This window comes from Melitaea cinxia, chromosome 22 (genome assembly GCF_905220565.1).
Source record: "Melitaea cinxia chromosome 22, ilMelCinx1.1, whole genome shotgun sequence".
NCBI classification, from domain to species: Eukaryota; Metazoa; Arthropoda; class Insecta; order Lepidoptera; family Nymphalidae; genus Melitaea; species Melitaea cinxia.
The window spans coordinates 5,503,156-5,523,144 of NC_059415.1; the positions used below are offsets into that span (position 1 = coordinate 5,503,156).

The 19,989-nt window shown below is 30.6% G+C and overlaps 2 protein-coding genes across 2 annotated transcripts; one reads left to right on the forward strand and one right to left on the reverse strand.

The window, feature by feature from the left end:
- Nucleotides 1-480: 480 nt before the first annotated feature.
- On the forward strand, nt 481-2,842 carry LOC123664583 (pre-mRNA-splicing factor 38). Its single transcript, XM_045599106.1, has 2 exons — nt 481-1,164; nt 2,579-2,842. The coding sequence occupies exons 1-2, from the start codon at nt 503-505 to the stop codon at nt 2,808-2,810; spliced, it is 894 nt and encodes a 297-aa protein (XP_045455062.1). The 5' UTR covers nt 481-502; the 3' UTR covers nt 2,811-2,842.
- A 2,924-nt stretch (nt 2,843-5,766) lies between these two features.
- Nucleotides 5,767-12,001, reverse strand: LOC123664582 (protein SAND). The gene is made up of 6 exons (XM_045599105.1): nt 11,641-12,001; nt 11,077-11,231; nt 10,424-10,624; nt 9,774-10,193; nt 8,505-8,979; nt 5,767-6,790 (listed from the first exon to the last, which is right to left on the reverse strand). The coding sequence occupies exons 1-6, from the start codon at nt 11,908-11,910 to the stop codon at nt 6,650-6,652; spliced, it is 1,662 nt and encodes a 553-aa protein (XP_045455061.1). The 5' UTR covers nt 11,911-12,001; the 3' UTR covers nt 5,767-6,649.
- Nucleotides 12,002-19,989: the final 7,988 nt, after the last annotated feature.

Below are 19,989 nucleotides of genomic sequence, written 5' to 3' on the forward strand. Positions count from 1 at the left end.
GAGTACCTCTGTGTTTTAGTGGGTAGTTTATGGGTGTTCTGTCCATGCTGAGAGCCCTACACTCTCGTCACCTTCAACTAGCGGAGCTAGTCCGTAAATGCATTTCCCAGTGTTAAAAAAAAACTCTATTTTCCGCACGACTGTTCCATGAAGTGCGATTTAAAAAGATCTGGTATTTCAAGGTGAACCATAAATGTGGTATAAGTATTAAATTGTTATACACTAAACTTTTAGTAAATATCGTTAATTTCTACGCGAGTGAAGCGGCACAATTTTCTTTTTACATATAAAACCGAATTTATTTAAAAGTATGATTTTGTTCCACATTTTGTTTTACATATTTTTAAACAGTGAAAAATATTAATTTCTCTTTCTTGGGGTTAATGGCTTTCAATATGTAATTATGTAGTGCAAATATTAATTTATGGCAGCCTTAAATAGCAGGCTGACAGGCTGTCAGTAATGAAAATATGTCAGTTTACATTTGTCATTGTCAGTAAAAATGGCGAATCGAACTGTTAAAGACGCGAAGTCGATTCGCGGTACTAACCCTCAATATTTGGTGGAAAAGATAATACGGTCACGTATTTACGATTCAAAATATTGGAAAGAAGAATGTTTTGCCTTAACAGCAGAATTATTAGTAGACAAGGCGATGGAGTTACGATATATCGGCGGCGTGCATGGTGGATTCATTTATCCAACTCCGTTCCTCTGTTTAGTACTAAAAATGTTACAAATACAACCTGAAAAAGATATTGTAGTTGAGTTTATTAAAAACGAAGAATTCAAATATGTTAGAGCGTTAGGCGCATTTTACATGAGAATTACTGGTACGTCACTAGACTGTTACAAATATTTAGAGCCACTGTATAACGATAACAGAAAATTACGGCGGCAAAATCGGGAAGGGCAGTTCGAAATAGTGCATATGGATGAGTATATCGACGAGTTATTACGTGAGGAGCGCTTGTGTGATGTTATTTTACCGCGAATACAAAAACGACACATACTTGAAGAAAATAATGAACTTGAACCAAAAGTTTCTGCTCTTGACGATGATTTGGATGAAGATATGCCTTCAGACGAAGAGAATTTAGATACAGAGACCAAAGAAAATAAAAGAGAAAAGGACAGAAGAGACAGAGATAAGAGACGGGAAAGGTGGGTTGATAATAGTTATAGAATTGATTGTAATAAAAAACTATGCATGTTTTTTGATGCTGACCCATTGACCACCAGAGGTTTAATCCAATGACCGCCCAGGGTGTAGTTCAAAGTAATGGATTCCATTCTTTCTTGAATCTGGGTGTAATTTATCTATGAACAGTTGTGAAAAAATATCTATATTCTTCAGCTGCTAACAAAAAGTCAGGCAAAAAGCTTGATCTCATTTTATTTAAGTACTAATTTTTCCTGACTGATATTTAAAAAAACCTGTACGTCCGTGTATATTTTTACTGTCTAAATGTTTTTGAAAAAGTTTTTTTTATCATCATATATACATTAATACCCTAAGGTTAAGATGTTTGCCTCCCTTTTTAGAAAAACCTCACAATTGGTCCACAAAAATTATAGATAAATTATAGATAATTGCTTGCTCTACTCGCATCCACAACTAAAATTTTTTTATTGCTTTTGTTTTTTAAATTAATTGATTATTAAAATTATATATATGACGGCTTTAATTTTGAAACAACATTAACACGATTGACGGTTGGTAATTTTTAAAATTTATTTAGTGAAAATTATTCACATGGGTATTGTTAATTTACTATTTTTTTTTCTCTTCTGCTTCATGGCAATCTGTTTTCCAACAATAAGCCACTTCTTTGTTTGATTTCTCAATTTATGTTTTCTTCAAGAGCCATACTTGTATGAAACTTTTCACACGACTCTCTTGATGTCAAGTGGTAAATCTTTTATGTAGGCTCGGTATGTCACCTCTTTTTAACCGGGTATGCTGAAGAGCGCCTTCTCCGCTCAGAGCGTGTGCCAGTTTGTTCACATGGACGGTCAGTTTCTCCTGGTATTTCAGGCTGTTTTGAGCTATTTCCTATCGAACTGTTTTTAGGCCGAGATCGAGGTATATATATCTATTACTTATACATTGAGGGATGCCAAACATTGTTCTCAGAGTTTTGGTCCGGAATCTCTCCAGTATATCTATATTACTGTTGCTGGGAGTTCCCCACAGTTGGATTCCGTAAGTCCAAATTTGTTTTATGGTGGTTTTATACACAAGCATCTTGCTGTCAGGATTTAGTTGTGATTGGCATCCGAATAGCCAGTTCAGTGACCGTAGTTTTCCAACCAGTTGCTTGCGCTTTGTCCAAATATATTTTTGCCATGTAAGTTTCCTATCCAGGTGCGTGCCCAAGTATTTTGCGTTATTTTCTTGAGGGATAATTTTGCAGTTTAGCGTTTACTATAATGTTAAATAAGACTTTCATGTTAGATGTTTTATATCACGCAAAATAGGCGCAGAGTCGTCGAGTTGCGGAAACCAGCCCGTGTTAACCATACCAACCAACCATAGATGTTTTATATGTAACTGTTTATAAAACTTTGTTTTCAGATCCCGTGATCGAGACAGACGTGATAAAGAACGTAAAAGAGAAAGATCGAGGAGCAGAGATAGGGATCGGAGGTGGGAGAGGGAGAGAGAGAGGGAACGGGAGCGGGAAAGAGAGCGAGAACGTGAGAGAGAAAGAGACAGAGAACGTATCCGGGACCGCGAGAGGGAAAGAGAAAAGGAAAGACGGGATAGATACGAAGTTGATAGACGGAGAGACAGGGGACGGTATTAGTTTAGGAATAAATATTTTTTATCATAATTATATTGGTCTTGTTTCATTTTACTTACCATTTCTATTTTCTTGCTTTTTACATTTAGTTAAATGGATACTATACTTTGTAGAAACTTAATTATAAAATAAAATAATGCTATAATGCTTTTTTTTAATGAATGTAAAAGTAAAAAATATTATTTGGATTTGGGATCTGTCTCAACCCTTAAAATGTTATATCAGTGGATTATAAAAATGGCAGGCAAAGACTTTAATATAAAGGTTGACGTTAGATCTGCTGTTTTGGTCAATTATAGTTTGATAGGTAAGTTATCTTGTATATTTAAAAGTTGCAATTTATTTTTTTTGAGGTAAAATAGATGCTTAACTATTTTATTTACGTTGTAGGATAAACTATCAACAAACTATCAACAGCATGTGACATAGGCCCTTAATATTACACAAAAGTAACACTGGGTAGTTTCCTTGATGACTTAAGACATATTTTTTTTTTTTTTAATATAAGAGTAAATGATACAAAATATTGTTGTTGATAAAATTATATTATATCAACTTTTATTGTTATTAAATATTTATTTGTAATTCACATTTTATAAAAAAGTTCATCTCGATATACAGACATTTTGAAAATTGTACACACTATTTACATTCATTTACTTCTGTTTACTTAACTGTTACTTATGTTTCTGTTTTTTTTTTATGTGTAATTGTATTTAAAACCAAATAATGCAAACAACAATGTACTTGAAAATTGATTAAATATTTACTAACTAGCTGTGCCTGCGTCTTCGTCCGCATGGAATTTAACAAATAGTTATTGTTCAGTTTGCAGTAATAAAAAAAAGGTAAAATAAAAGTAGCTTAAGTTACTCCTTATTACATCAGCTATCTGCCAGTGAAAGTGCCGTCAAAACCGGACCACCCGTTTCAGACTTTAGGGGGCTAATAAAATACGTGAGATGTTTAAGGGGGGAGGGGGTCGAGTCAAATCTCATCTAACCTTACGTTGGAGAGAGGGAGGGCCTCGGCAAATATCTCGCAATTTTTTTTCTCATTGAAAAGTATTATTTAAGTATTCTCTTGTTAAATTTTTATTACACTTAAAATTAAACTCTCAGCAATATTGATTACTAGTCTTTACTGGTCGTAAATAAAAACACGAAGCAAATTTTTTTTTGTACAATAACAATTGAGGGATGGGGGAGGGGGGTTGAATAAAATCTCACGATATTCGCACCAGGGGGGAGGGAGGGATAGAAAATTTAAAAAAACACCTCACGTAATTTATAGACCGTAGCCGGAACAATTAAGCAGACAGACAAAAATTATAAAAAATATTATTTAGTAGAAAGCGATTATTTTATAATATTACAAAAAGACACTCCAATTTTAATTATTTGTATAGATACAGAATAACTAATATCATATTGGTTGCGGTGTTCTGAGTTGACTAGCCAGTTGGTGCAGTTTGTAGTGCTTTCTGCTCCAGGGGTTGTGGGTTCGATTCCCACCTCGAGTCTGGGTGTAATGCATATATTTATTTATATGTGTATTATTTATGAGTATATTTATAGAAAAAAAATATAGTACCAGTCGGCTGTTACCTATTGTATTATAATACAAGCATTAAGTTGCTTACTTTAGGAACAGACAACCGTTAGTGTATTGTTTATATATTTACTAAAAAAAAAAAGAGCATCTAAATCTATGGCAAGAAAATATTTATAGTTTCTGTAAGATTATCAAAATGAACATGTAATGACAAATAAATATAATGAATTAGATATTACTTACTAGTCGGTATCTACATAATTTATGAGCAAGAGAATTTGAAGCTAAGAACTCAACCATAAATTTTATTTAAAGAATAAAGTCATCTGGATGGTATTTTAGTAAAATGTTTATATTTAATATCATAATAGTTTAGGATTAAAACTAATTTAACTATCCAAAAGTTCTTTTTTTTTTTTAAATTACTTACTTTATACAAGATTTACAGAAATTTTGAATAAACAATGTATATTGTAAAAAGTGAAGAAGGCCATAGCTGTTTTGGATATAATAAAATCATGATATGAATAATTATGATATATAAAATTATATAATATGTAATTAACAAATAGGTACAAAATAAAATTTATGTAAAAGGCCTATAATATCCTACACACATTATTGGACACAATAAGCTACACCTTTAATATAAAAATATTTTTATATTATTTAATATATTAATATATTTATTATTACCTAATACCTATGTTTTGGTGTGAAATACTTTATGAATTTAGTTCCATTTTTAAAATAAAAATTTTCCTTTATTTTAATTGCCAGAGTATATAATTAAGTGTTGCCTGTTATAACATTTTTTACTATTACATAGGTATCATATACAAAAAGGTACATTTTGTTGCCTTGTAGGTATACCATATTGATATTATTTAATTTATTATTTGATATTCATTCTCATTGTAAACTCAATTAAATTGTACTTAATTACACAATTTTATTAATACATATACTAAAATTCAAATAAGCACAATTTAATATTATCAGTTTTAAAATAACTATAAAGCAAAAAAATAAAAAATAAAAATAAAAATGCTGAGAATTCAAACCATAACAGTTAAGTATCGAAGTAATTTCTCCCTCAAATAAATAAAATAAGTTTTGTAATATTCTATCTATTTAAAGATATATTTTTAAGTTTAGACAAGTTTAATATAATACTTTATACTGAAATATGTATCAATTAATGTAATTATACTTATAATTTTTGTTATATTATGAAAGACTAACTTATAGTACACTGCCATTGTTTGATCTGCAAATACTATATATATAGAATATAGATAACAGATCACACAAAATACAACTATTAAAACAACTGATTTAAATAAAATATATTTATTTATATATTTATTATTTAATACCTAGTAATAATAATAAAAAAATCTCATGATTTAGTAATAATGTAATATAATATGTTAAAGCTCATAATTTAATCTACTTTTATCTAGATCACAGGTGATAATGATTATTAATATGTGTACATGTACTTCATTCATTTTATATAAATTTATCCTACAATATATAATACGAGAATTTTTTGGTAAATATGTCAGTGTATAAGCTAGTTTATTGTTGATAGAAATTAATTCTACTCTCTCTAAAAATAAAGGAAAAAAACAAACATGGAAAATATTGTATAAGCTGCCTCGGGTATTTTTGAAACTAAAAATGAAAAATGTGCAGATATAAATAAGAAAATAATAATAATATACTTGTAACAAAACAAAAAAATATGTCAGTGTCAGACCATGTTCTAGCACTCCTAGCTTTTCGAGACAATCATAGGACTGCTAGTCTGATATGCCACAATCGTAAAACGAACGCCGATAAGAAACAAATTTCATGATGTACAAAAAAAAGCACGGCCAGCTAAAGAGCCCATACATGTCATTAAATAAAAAATATCAGTATTAACAAATAAAATTACAAAGAGTACAAACAAAAAGGAAATTAGAAACTTTGTCCTTTGGCTATACAATAACATATATACCAGGAAAATCTCATAAATAGATAATCATTTCAACGAAAATCTTAGATTACAGTTTTTGAGTCTACCCATCATTCTATTAAGGACTGTTTGATAAAAATAATTTCATAATATGATTATGACGCTCTAACGTGTAAAATTGGAATCTTTAACTACTTACGCCATCTATTGACATTTTCGTAAATTAAGTTTTCCAGGTACTTTAATATACTTATTAATTGTTTTCGGCACTAGAATTTCTACGCATAGAGTTCTTTATAATACCACTCAGTGTTAGCCTTGGCTAAAATGTCGGTGCGTTCATTATAAATATTCTTTGTTCTTCCTTTTTTATCCAGTGCAGCAATCTATCGACTGCTCTGATAGCGTGATCTTTCTCCATTAGAGGATCGAATGTTACGTACAGTTCGAAACCGTTTGTTACCTGTTGAAGATTTTTTTTTTCAAATATAAAATTTAGTTATAAAATGTTATACAGTTCTATCAATGAACAATTCGAAGCATTTTTCAATTTAACTATATTTTGTTCAAACAACCAATGAGTATAAGGATCTAAAAATTACATTACGACTCTTGATAACAAGTAATTGTTACTCTAAAACTAAGTGTAGCGTGATGTTTTATAGCCTATACTATTTCTGCATAACGTATATTTCCTCTTTTTGAAGTTATTGAAACTGGTAATTTAAATATTGATAAACTACGTGAAATCTAAGTTTTGACGTGCAATTAAATATTTAAAAAAAATTTAAAGTTATATTTTAATTAAAGTTATATTTTAGTGATTGTGATTTACGTTGAAAACATTTACAATGAATTGGAGATAATCAGTGTTTATAATCTGTTAGTCAAACTAATATTAAATTAAAAAGATATGTATGTAAGTTAGGGAATATACACCGTGCATGTCGAACTCGGGAAAGGATTTTCTCTGGGGTCAAAAGACTATACCTTCGTGTATACGGATTGAGTAAACAAAAATGCTGGTAAGAAACTTCGGATATAATAAAAATGTTGAGGAGGACTAACAGTACGTATATGATTCTGTAAAAGTAGCAAATCCAGTTTAAGATATCATTAATACTCTACAGAGTTGATAAATGATAAATCATCGCAGTCTTAACTTTACACAAATTTTAACACAAATCAGATTTTTGAATAACGGAAATTGCCATTTTATTTTAAGACAACTGACTAATAATTTTTCACCGACTTCAAAAAAGGAGTAGGTTCTCAATTCGACTGTATTTTTTTTTTTCATTGAAAGATTTACTTGATTATTTCTCCGTCGACCTACATTGTATTATACTTCTTAACTTTTTACTGGGTTAGAGATTCTGATGATTCTTGTTTTAATCGAAAGCTGATGCTCGTGTGACCACATATAAACTTGATCAAGATCTGATGACTACTTTTTGAGTAATCCTTGATAACGTGTATCGTTACTTGACTATTTTTTCATCTATCTATTATCGTTACTTGACTATTTTTTCATCTATCGTTGTATTATTTGTCAATGTATTTGAAGTCGGTTTTTCATTGTTTGTGAGAAACACAATTGTACATAATGGCAAAGCCATCTAAAATTTCAGATTTATCTTTATATTTTAAATTTTGACGACGCGTGGGCGTAACAGTGACAGCACTGGTTTGTAGTTGTTGCGCTGACAGTTGCGGGTTCGATCCTTGAACATGACAAACATTTGTATTGGCCATACAGATGTTTGCCGTGGTCTGAGTTTTTGTGCAGTCCTTATGGGTCTCCCCTCTATGCCTCGGAGAGCACGTTAAGCCGTCGATCTGGGTTGTTATCATGTACACTTGATTGTTACTCACAGTAGGGAATGTATTCGCCAACCTGCATTGGAGCAGCGTGGTAGATTAAGCTCTGATCCTTCTCCTAAACGAGAAAAGAGGCCTACTCCTAGCAGTGGTATATTACAGGCTGAAGCGTATTCTAAGTTATATTATTTAAATCACATGTCATTATTTGTCACATAGCTTATTAGAAACATAAAAGTTCAATTAAATTATTTCAATAATTTTAGAAGACATTAGATTCTAAACAAATGCACATAAGAACCTGTATATAACCTTATTAGATATTCTTATATTAAAAAGAATATAAACCAACTCACCCATGCCAAAACAGTGTCATGAGAATTTGATCTAAATATTAACTTCGCTGGTGTAGAGATGTTATGTATTTGATTGCAGAATTGTCTATAATTCCGTACATACTCTATATCTGATAATTTTTCTATCTTTTTTACAGTTATATCCCCGCCTTCTTTGTGTCTTATTCTATAATCTTGTAGCCTATCTAGACTTATAGGGTCTGATGTGAAAAGTTGAGCCGTTGATTTGCATTTGTACATAAAATGCCTTATTTCAGGTATACCAATGTGTTGAAGAGGATTTGTCGTGGGTAGTTCCTTATTTCTGTTTAAAGCGTCATTTATTGCTACTAAGCAGTTTGATCTTCTAAGTTTTTCTGCGATTGTGTGTTTTGCTTGTGATAGAGGGAAAAATGCGTCTCTTTGTACTGTTAAAAGAAGTAGACAAGCTTGGCAATCTTCAGAAATGTATGACACATGGCCGTGAAGGAAACCTCTGAAAAATTAAATAATTTATTATTACTTAATTTCTTAAGAATTCTAATTAAGCAGGTATAGCACTGTTTTATCTTTATATAAAAAATTAATAGCTGACATATATGTACGCGCATTAGTTCCGAACGACTGTACCAAACGATATACGGATATTTTTTTTGGGCATTCGTTATTGTCAGGATAAGCTTTGAAGAAAATTAAAATAAACAATTTATATATTCTTAAAAAAAAAAAAAAAAACATTATGGCAGTACGAAGTTCCCCAGGTCTTCTTCTTTAGGTTAAAATGGCTTCCAATAGTGCTAAATGAGCACAGATGATTTCGCCAATGTCAGCCAGCAAATTTCCCCAGGTCAGCTATATTTGACACCCAGTTCTGTCTATATTTATATGACTTTTTATACAAAAAAGCATCATTTTAAAAATTATAGTATATACATTATAGTAGTAAAAAAAAGTGTATGTATCAGCTCCGACGCACGACTGGAGTTTACTCCTTCAGATCGACTGTCTAAATGTGCACAAAAAAGGCTTACTAGTCTAAGAAAAAGATTAATACCATATCAAATAATAAATAAACGAATGAAATAACGCTATATATCGATGCGGCGTTATTAGAAAATGTCGTTTCGCCTTTAGACTTTACGCGATAGATGGCGTTACGAGGAACGTATCTAGGTCATTCGTTCAGTAGATTTTACTCTTCATATTTTTTTCATACTTATATGAAAATCGATTCTAAAGGAGTAAACTCAAAAAATATTTTTATTGATAGTAATAGTGAAAAATACTTACGTAGCGTCAAACTTCGGCAAACAAATGGGAGTCCAACTCTCAGCCGTTTTAAATGATTCTGAACTCCTTACCAGATTAAACAGTAGATGAATATCAGAAGGGTGCAATGTGTACTTTTTCATTCTTACGAGAGTTATTAACTGGTTACCGGCTATCATTATTGCAAATACTAAATCTCTGATTTTGTTACAAGTCGAAGTTATAGCATGCGTTATATTTTCTCTAGCCTTTTCTGGTAACGGTAAACACCTCACTGCACCTAATAAAAACGCAGGATCTTTTTCCATAAATATAAATAAATGGTCGATGAGTCTTTCAGCCCCAGATAATAGTCTCCTTAAGTCGTAGTTACGTCGTTGCTCAAATATTCTATTTAATTGTGTTAGAGTTAAAACTGATACTATTTGATTGAAGGCATATCTGAAAAATGTGCAGCTATATATCTAAATGTATAAATTTTAATAGATTAAAATTATATATCTGTTAAAAATTTCTATAAATTTTAATAATAAGAAGTGGGTAGTCTGGAAGAGATCACTATTTAGTACTAAGTTGTATGCTCTGCATATACATTTTTAATACCTACTTAAAACAAAGTAAAACAAAAAAGAACAAAAATTAACATTATTTTTTTTTTTTTTACTACTTACGTTAATTGCAATACAAGCTGTGTTTCACTCTCATTGGATTTTGATACAGCGACCAATATCAATGGACCCTTTACTAAGAAGACTGCTTTGCAATCTTTTGTGTTAATTGATCTCAATATATCCTGGTTTTGTTCCTCAACCACACTAACAAGTGCTTGTATTACTCCACATAGTCCAGCTAGTTTATCTTCATTGCCATATCTGAAAATATTAATTAAAATGATTAGGGAAGCTAATTTTTGTATAAAGGTTAAATAAACATACAAATGGTATTATTTTTGCAAACATGCTATTGTAAGGATTTAAGAAAATAACTTACAGCGGTGAGGGAAAAATTTGTTGTTATATTTAACATGATAAATAGATAGGTATATGTTTTATAATATAGATATAGTAATATGCCAAGCCCTATAAGGGGTGTGGTGAGTCAGTGGTCGCCATGGCCGCAATCGGTCGGATTACATCACCATTATGGTAATATAATAAAAAATATTATATTTATGTGTGTCATTTTATAAATGTTATGTATGTTATTATAAAAATATTATATGTATTATAAGTATATATATTGAATGTATTTGCAAAAATTATCATAAAATGCCAATAGTGATTTTTAAGTTTTCTAAAAACAAATTAATTTTAAACATTCGTACCTTGAATAAATAGGTTTACCAGCAGAACTCAGTATAAATACATGTTTCTCTTTATTTACTAGTTCCGGAGACTGCAAATAATCATCTTTCTCATCTGTTTCCTCACCGTTTTCCTCGAGAAGATTAGAATTACTTGCTGATGCTGACATTGCTTCCTAAATACAGATTTTTTTTTAAATTATTGACCAAGCAGAACTGACCTTGCAAATAATAAAAAGATATTTATCCAAGTGCTTGTGTAAAGAAATTTAAAACATTACCAAATAACATAGAGGCAAGGAAGAGGTTGTGGAAGTAGGAAATATGGCATACTCTCAGAATGAGAATACTTGCAAACTATAGTAGTAGTAACAGACAAATTTAAAGAAAAACTTATGTTGCGTACTATATATGTTGGGAGGATTCTAATCTCTTATTTCTAATAGGAGTGTCACCTCCTACTAAACAAACATGATTAACCAAATTATTAAGAGTGATATTATGATTTTAATTATAAATTTAGATTAAATAAATATAAAAACACTATTGTATATGTGAGTGGCGTTAATATAAAAAAAACCTTACATTCTTTGACTGCAAATTATCACTAGATTTGGTCTCTCTTAGCGAACTTTCGCCGATTTCGTTTTGAATTTCACTTATTGTACTTGATTTTGCTGTGAGCGCTGTCATCCTGTCTTCGAGTGTTGTACTAATTTCACTAGCAAATTCTTCAAAAGAATCTGTAGGGTTAAGAACACTTTCGATGCAAGCTCCTGGTTCCAGATCAGTGGCAACGTTCTCAATCGGTCCTTCCCCATTGTCCACAACATGGTCTTTCGATGTGGATGCCATTAGGGTAAGAATTTATTTAAAATCTAGATAATTAATTGAAATGAAATTGCAAAACGCATAAACTGCATCAATATTTTTCTGTATTTTGACAGTAGATAGTGACATTTTATAATTTATATTTCAGTGTGAAGTACCTAGTCAATGTCAGTGTCACGTATGTCGTTTCGTTTTTCAATCTACAAGAGATGAGGAGGATATGTATTCTTTTAGTATACTTTTTTACTAACTGAGCATTCAGCATAGGCCTTCTTCATATTTTTAATACAAAAGCTCAGTGTCTCGAATACGTTAATTAAGATCGGTTTTTCTAGAGGTACCATTCTTCTAATTCCTTTAAAAATGCATCTTATTGACATGTGAACCTAGTTTCATTTGCGTTTTACTTTATTTTTGTACTAGCTGTGCCCGCGACTTCGTCCACGTGGAATTTAACAAAAATATTATTGTTTTGTTCGCAGTTACTCTTTATTACATCAGCTATCTGCCAGTGAAAGTCCCGTCAAAATCGGTCCAACCGTTTCAGAAATTAGGCGGAACAAACAGATAGACAGACAGGGAGACAGACAAAAGTTGTAAAAAATGTTATCTCGGTATAATTATGTACCGTGTATATCGCGCATATACGCATTTTGTAAAAAGCCATTCTTTTAATATTACAAACAGACACTCCAATTTTATTTATTTGTATAGATACGTTGATATTTGTCCATCCCAAATTGCAAAATATTCAATTCAAAATTGATTTTTATCATCGATGCAACGGTCATGATAGATGAATAGGATATTGCCATGTTTATCGTGAGTTTTCGTCGATTTTTGAGTTTGTATTACTTATTTTCTGACCCTCGCCGCAGCCTTATCCTACTAAGGGTTATTTATGCTCTGGAATAGTTACCGCTCTGCACACTTACTCCGTTTGCTTCGCTGAGATTTAGCCATTGACAATTGTACGAAATATTTTTTTAGTAGATATATTTAAATATAGTATTAACAAATTCTTTACTTAAGACCTGTCCAGTTTAATCTGTGCTATACCCTGCAGTGAATTTTTCTATGAACGGCAAGCAATAACTAATGTCTATACGTCCGAATATCCGATTACCCATTTAGCTTACTCCACCGAAAGGGAAATTTCTATTTAGTACAGTTCCAAGAAATCGTACTTTGCAAAGACTATTGGTAGTTAGTAGTACATATGTACTTACCAACTTTTTGAGCGCTGAAATCTTTTTGATTCTTTGTGTAATAATAGAATTTTTGTAGCTTGAAACTTCAGATGCAATATTGACGTATTTCAGTCGTTTGGGTATAAATACTCGCAATAAACTTATTTTATATGTAGATTAATGTTTTTCCTATCATAAATAAAGTAATATGTGGCGACATGCCAATTTATTGTCTATCGTGTTTTTGATATGTACTTTTGTTATCTGTAGTACAATATTGAATATTAGGGATGTCGAAAGTGAAAAAAAATATCGATATTTCGATACATCGATATTTAAAAAAATATCAATATTGGCATTGATATATCGCGGAAAAAATATCGATATATCGATATATCGGTGTGATAGGAAAAAAAAATATGTGGCCTAATCTACTTCAATCATCTTACATTACTAGATAAATACTAATCAATAGACATCATTTTTAATTTTTTTAAATCAAGGACAACAATAAAAAATATTAATTATTTATTAATCAAACCAATATTTATCTGATACAGACATAAGAAAAACTCTTTGATTTACACGCTCGGCTGTAAGCCGACTTCTGTTATTGGGTACTGCGAGATTTACAGCAGATGCCACTCTCTCTGAGGAAACCGAGGACGCAGGCGATATCAAATACTTTAGAGCTATGTCGAAAAGGACTGGAGTAAAATGACGACAATCAAACCAGAATTTTGTAGGATTCTCTTTTCTGGGTATTAAAGGCTGATCTAGATATTGCTTTAGTTCGCTAGGCATACCATCACTGGTTGAAAGTAAACTGGAGGTTACTGCAGCTATAACTATCATAATTTTTTCATGTCCGGACCACAACGACGGCGCAGAATTTTCTGAATTTGGAATTCTGGTAGTGGTTGTGGGTCTGAGTTCAGGCGAAAGTTGTCCTCTACGTCTATGTTCTAAACGTATTTCTTTTGACAATACGGTTATTGCAGTGGAAACAGCTAGTGCTGAATTAAAATGAATACGCTTAAAGCGAGGGTCTAAAATTGTTGCTATAGCAAGATGTAAATGTCGCTCTAGTGGTTCTAGTTTGGCAATAACTAAATTTAGCAAACTCTTCTGAACAGCAACACCAAATTCGGTGAAAGGTTTTACTTCTTCAAGTCCTTTCTGAAGTAAGTTTGCAATGGGAATCGCCAAACTAGAAGTCACGTACTGATCGCCGCTAATTTCTTCACTTTTTTAGGATTTTTTAATTATAAGAAATATCGATTTTTATACCTTTTCGATACTTGTAATTTTATATCGATACCTCGATACATCGAAAAATTAAATATCGCTCAAAAATATCGATACATTGAAAAAATAATATCGATATATCGATGTATCGATATTTTTTCGACAAGCCTATTGAATATATTATTTGTAGGTTTTTCTCCAGAAGTATAGGATGTTTTTTAAGAAAAACTTATTTGCCTCCTGTACTGCCATACATAAAAACTCTAAAAGTGATTTTGCTCCACTTTCACAGGTCAACCGCTTGATTTTTCGCCGTCGACCATCTATGTAGTAGCTAAGGACCCAGAAAGGACACAGGCACTTATATAATTACCAAAATATTAATCGGTATATTTTTATAACATCTTCAATATAAAACGGTGAGCATACGGATAATGCTACGAAATCACCCTTATAGTATTTTTCGTGAATGATGATGAAATTGTATAACTAAAATTAGTTTGTGTTGTTTTTAGTTCTATAAGTTTTTATTGTTCAGCTGTATAAGATATTGTTTAAGTTATTTAAAACAAAATATAAAATGAAACTATTATGTATTGCATAAAATAATAAAACCGTAAAAAAAAAAATCAAATTGATAAGTTCTTTACTGCTATGTCATAAATTTTATATAGGATAAAAGTGATCTATTTAAGTAATTGGATACAAAGTGTTATTATTAGTGAGGTAGAAATCAAAATAATTATTCGAAAACGGGATATTTACCATGTTTATTATTTTCGGTTTGCGGAGCTCGATATTTCAACATTGACTTCGAATGTCTTGATCACGAGACCGAAGTTTGCGGGTAGACGTTGACGGCTTTAGCTGTGACCTCCTTTCTAACACGTTTTGCAAAGCGAAAATAATAAACATGGTTAATATCCCGTTTTCGAATAATTTTCGTAATAGAAGTAACCATGTTAATCTAAAAACTGAAGTATAACTAACAAAACGTAACTCTCTCTCTCTCTCTCTTTTTACCTTCAATAACTTATATCTCCCTCCCAACTTCCGTTCGACTCGCCTGAACACAAATTTCGTAAAGCTCTCGTCACGCATTCACCAGCTTACTCCCCAAGTCAAGCATGCCTAAAGAAGTTTTACTTCAATAATACAGTCAAATTGAGAACCTCCTTTTTTGACGTCGATTAAAAAGTGTTCATATTGACCTTGTAATCTTAAAAAATACGTCACCTGATAAATAGCGAAATAAATTGCGTGTAATGTAGTAAATGTTACTGTATCAATCCTTTAATCCATCAGTACAAAGCTGTAATGAAACTAATCGTCGAGCGAAATCGACAGAAAAAATTGACGGGGAAAAACACAATAAAGTAGAAAGTATGACTTTGCTTTTTTTATAATACAAGAAGGAAGGAAGTAAAGTTTGTTAAATCAGTTTATTCGAAATAGCGTTAAAATTCCTTCGTTTATTGTAATAAAATTTCCTGACAATTAAAAAAAAAAAGCTTCATGTGTGTAAATAAGTAATCAGTGCATTATCGGTATCCATTGTACGAGGCTTCACACTTTTCGTAACGCTCTCGTCACGCATTCACCAGCTTATTCCCCAGTCAAGCGTGCGCTGAGAAGTTTTACTTCAAAAAGATTATTTCTAATCTCGAGTAGCAAAATGACACAAATAGGTATAGAGTATGGTCCCGTTCTTAATCCATAACTATGTAGAAGTCATAATAACGTAATAATTTTAGTCATAAAAAGATTTGTTAAAATATTTTATAAGGATAATACTTATGACGTCAAAAATTTACGTTCCTACTACTTTAGCAGCTGATATCTGAGTAATGGTTGTCGGCCTCAGCTAGCGGGTATATTCACTGTACATAATGACATTTTCTCTGTCTAAAAATAAGAAAGGTTTGGGATCTGGGATTTCATAAAGTTCGACTACTGTAAATATGTATTTAAGATACATCTCAATCAACCGATGAAACTTTGTTGTAGCAATGTAACAATTTATAACACTTTATATTTAAAGTACCTACTACTAACTTAAGATGTACCTAAACTTTATGTTGTAAATATTTAAAAATAGTTTCAATGTATGTTTGTATCATAACAACCAAAAAAGTAAGCTTAGCGCAAATAAATTAAAAATTTTTTTTATAGAAGTTGTTACACAACTAATTACAATTTTATAGCAAATCACAGTTTTACTGTACAGTGTTTTCATCCATTTACCTACATCGATAATTTAAGTAAGTAGTTTACACTCATATTCGTCATATAATTGTGTGTAATCGCAAACGAAAAAAAAAAAAAACTTCTAATACATCGACCAGTGATACAACGTAGGTACTTAGACGAAAAAATTGTCAAGTGATATCTCAAAAAGCACGTGTCAGATCTCAATCTAATTTAAATAGGACCATGTGACAAGCACCAGCATTACATTTAAATAATTGTGTTTGCTCGCAAACGAAAAAAAACCGACTTCAATTATGTCGACGAGTAATACAACGTAGATCGACGAAAAAATAGTCAAGTAAAGTAAAGATTACTCAAAAAGTAGTTATCAGATCTCGATAAAATTTATATGTGACGACATGACAAACATCAGCTTTCGATTAAATTAAAAATTATTAAAATCGGTACACCCAGTAAAAAGTTATTGCGGATTTTCAAGAGTTTCCCTCGATTTCTCTGGGATCCCATCATCAGATCCTGGTGTCCTTATCATGGTACTAAACTAAAAATATCTTCTTTCCAACAAAAAAAAAATTATCAAAATCGGTACACCTAGTAAAAAGTTATTGCGGATTTTCAAGAGTTTCCCTCGATTTCTCTGGGATTCCATCATCAGATCCTGGTTTCCTTATCATGGTACTAAACTAGGAATATCTCTTTTCCAACAAAATAAGAATTATCAAAATCGGTACATCCAGTAGAAAGTTATGCGGTATAATATAACGTAGGTCGACGAAAAAAGCGTCAAGTAAAAACGCATTATTAGATATAACTCGAAAAGTAGTTGTTAGATCTCAAATAAATTTAAATGGGACCAAATGTAACACACCACCTTTCGATTAAAAAAAAATTGTCGAAATCGGTCCACACGGTCAAAAGTTCTGATCTAACATACATAAAAAAATACAGTCGACTTGAGAACCTCCTCCTTTTTTGGAAGTCGGTTAAAAAGTTATCAAAATCGGTGTACCTCCTAAAAATTTAAAATTTATAAGGTAACACATAACAATAGAGTCGAATTGATAACCTCCTCTTTTTTGAAGTGGGTTAAAAATGAACTATCGATATCGTTTACCGAATATTACGCCAGTCAATGTTTAATGGGTTCAATGATTATTAATTGTAGTAAAATTTCAACATAATTTAATTAGCACTATTGCCTATATATATATATATATATATATATATATATATATATATATATATATATATATATATATATATATATATATATATATATATATATATATATATATATATATATATATATATATATATATAGTAAAGTTTTCATCTCGCTCGCGTATTTCTCCGACTTGATTTACGTATATTAATATTTTTCACTGAATTTTTTGTTCAATAACAATAAAATATAGCCTATATCACTTCTGTTAGTGAAAGAATTTTCATGATCGGATCAGTATTTCCAAAAATTTTCCCCTACAAACAAAGTTAGAAACTTTACCTCTTTATAATATTAGTATAGATAACTATACTAGTATTTAGCTTTACATTTACAAATACAAATAGTACTTTTCTTTTATTTACCACAATAAATCATGTCTGACTCGATATTTATGTACGCAACATTAATAAAGTTTCACTAAAGCTAAAAAAGCGGCAATTTTCTATAGACGAACAAATAAATCAATCACTCGATGCCATCGTTCCTTTGTAACACAAACGTCATGTTATTGAAATATGCCAATAAATATTCAATTTATTGAATAACTTCTAAAATAGCGAATGAAAATATTTTAAAATCGAATTGCTCAAATTCACTAATGGATATTTGAGTGCAGATATTTATAATTCAGATAGTTGTTCTGTGTTCGATAGAATGGACTTATTTTATGGAATAAAAAACTAAAAAGGTTTAATACGATACCTACTATTAGAACACGATGATACCTCTTAAGCTATATTTAAAGTAAATTTAGATTTTTATAAATAACAAAATGAAATGAGTACATATTTTAGTAAAATCAGACTAATACCAAGTCCATTATTTTATTGTTTCTGATTCTTGAGTTCTGTTTTTAAAATTTGTAATATTTTGTATAATCTAAACAGCCATATTTGCACGTATTTATTATTTGTAAATTGTAACATTGTGCGATTTTACGATAAAGTGTAATATTTGATAAATAATAATGTAAATTATAATTCTTAGTTCTGGCAACTCAAATATCCAGTAATGCAATATGCGATTCGTTCATAGCGTAACAAATTGGTTTCGATTCAAGAGGGCGAAAATCGTTTCCCGCCATGCGTCTTCGAACCGACCGACTGGAAACTATAGATAACACTCCACACTTGTTAAGAACTTATGGCCTGTATTAAAGAGTGACTTTGTGTCATCTCCACACATATACGTTTAAATAAAGTTATTTATTATCAGTAAAAATATTTTGTACTAACATAAAATATTTTTTCGTCTAAATTGTTTTATGTAGCGCTGGTGAGATACTTTATGTAGCAATTATTACCTTTTTATTTAATAACAAGCTGTGCTCGCGACTTCGTCCGCGTGGAATAGAGACTTTACGTGATCAACGTAATTCTTTAAATTGGTGTAACTTTTTTTGTTTATGAACCGATTGACATGAAACAAACACTAAATGTTAAGCTAAGTTTGCCACAATATATTAATAAAAACTACATCTAAATCAGATAAGCTTTTTCTGAGAGTAGCGTCCTAAAACGCACAGACAAACAGACAAAAATTCTGACAATCATTGTTTTGGGTGCTATTTGCGTTAATAAAGGCCCCAATAATATTTTTTCTTATATATCTTAAATGTGCAGACAGCGATCCGTTACATTTTTATTATATATATATATATATATATTTACTAATATTATACATATAGTTAAATCAATTTAATAAAAAAAAATATGTCAATAATTTTGTCAAATATCAAACGATATTTATTTTAAAAAACTCAATGAATTTAAAAAAAGCACCATAAATAAAAATAAATAAAATACTGTAAATAAATTGCTTTTTTTAGGAAGCTATAACATCTGCACATTCAATATACCTATTTTAAATACTTCTTAAACTCTAGTGTGTAAGATACTTTACAAAAAGCTTAACTCGAAAGATTTATCCTTAGCGCGATAATAAATGTCCAATGCACTTTATCTTTGGCTTACTACATAGCATTAATTTTAAAATATGCTACTAAAAGTTAGTTTTTATAATATTCTTACGTTATTACCATTTATATTCTTTTAATGAACTTAGTAGACAAATGAATCAATCAATAGCAACAATATGTACATGATTTTGTGAATCCCAACAATGTCTATTTTTTATTTTACAGACTTTTTTGCATAGCTTTCGTATTAATTTTGTTATTACATTAGTGAATATATATATTTTAATTACAAAATTGCCAAATATTAGGTT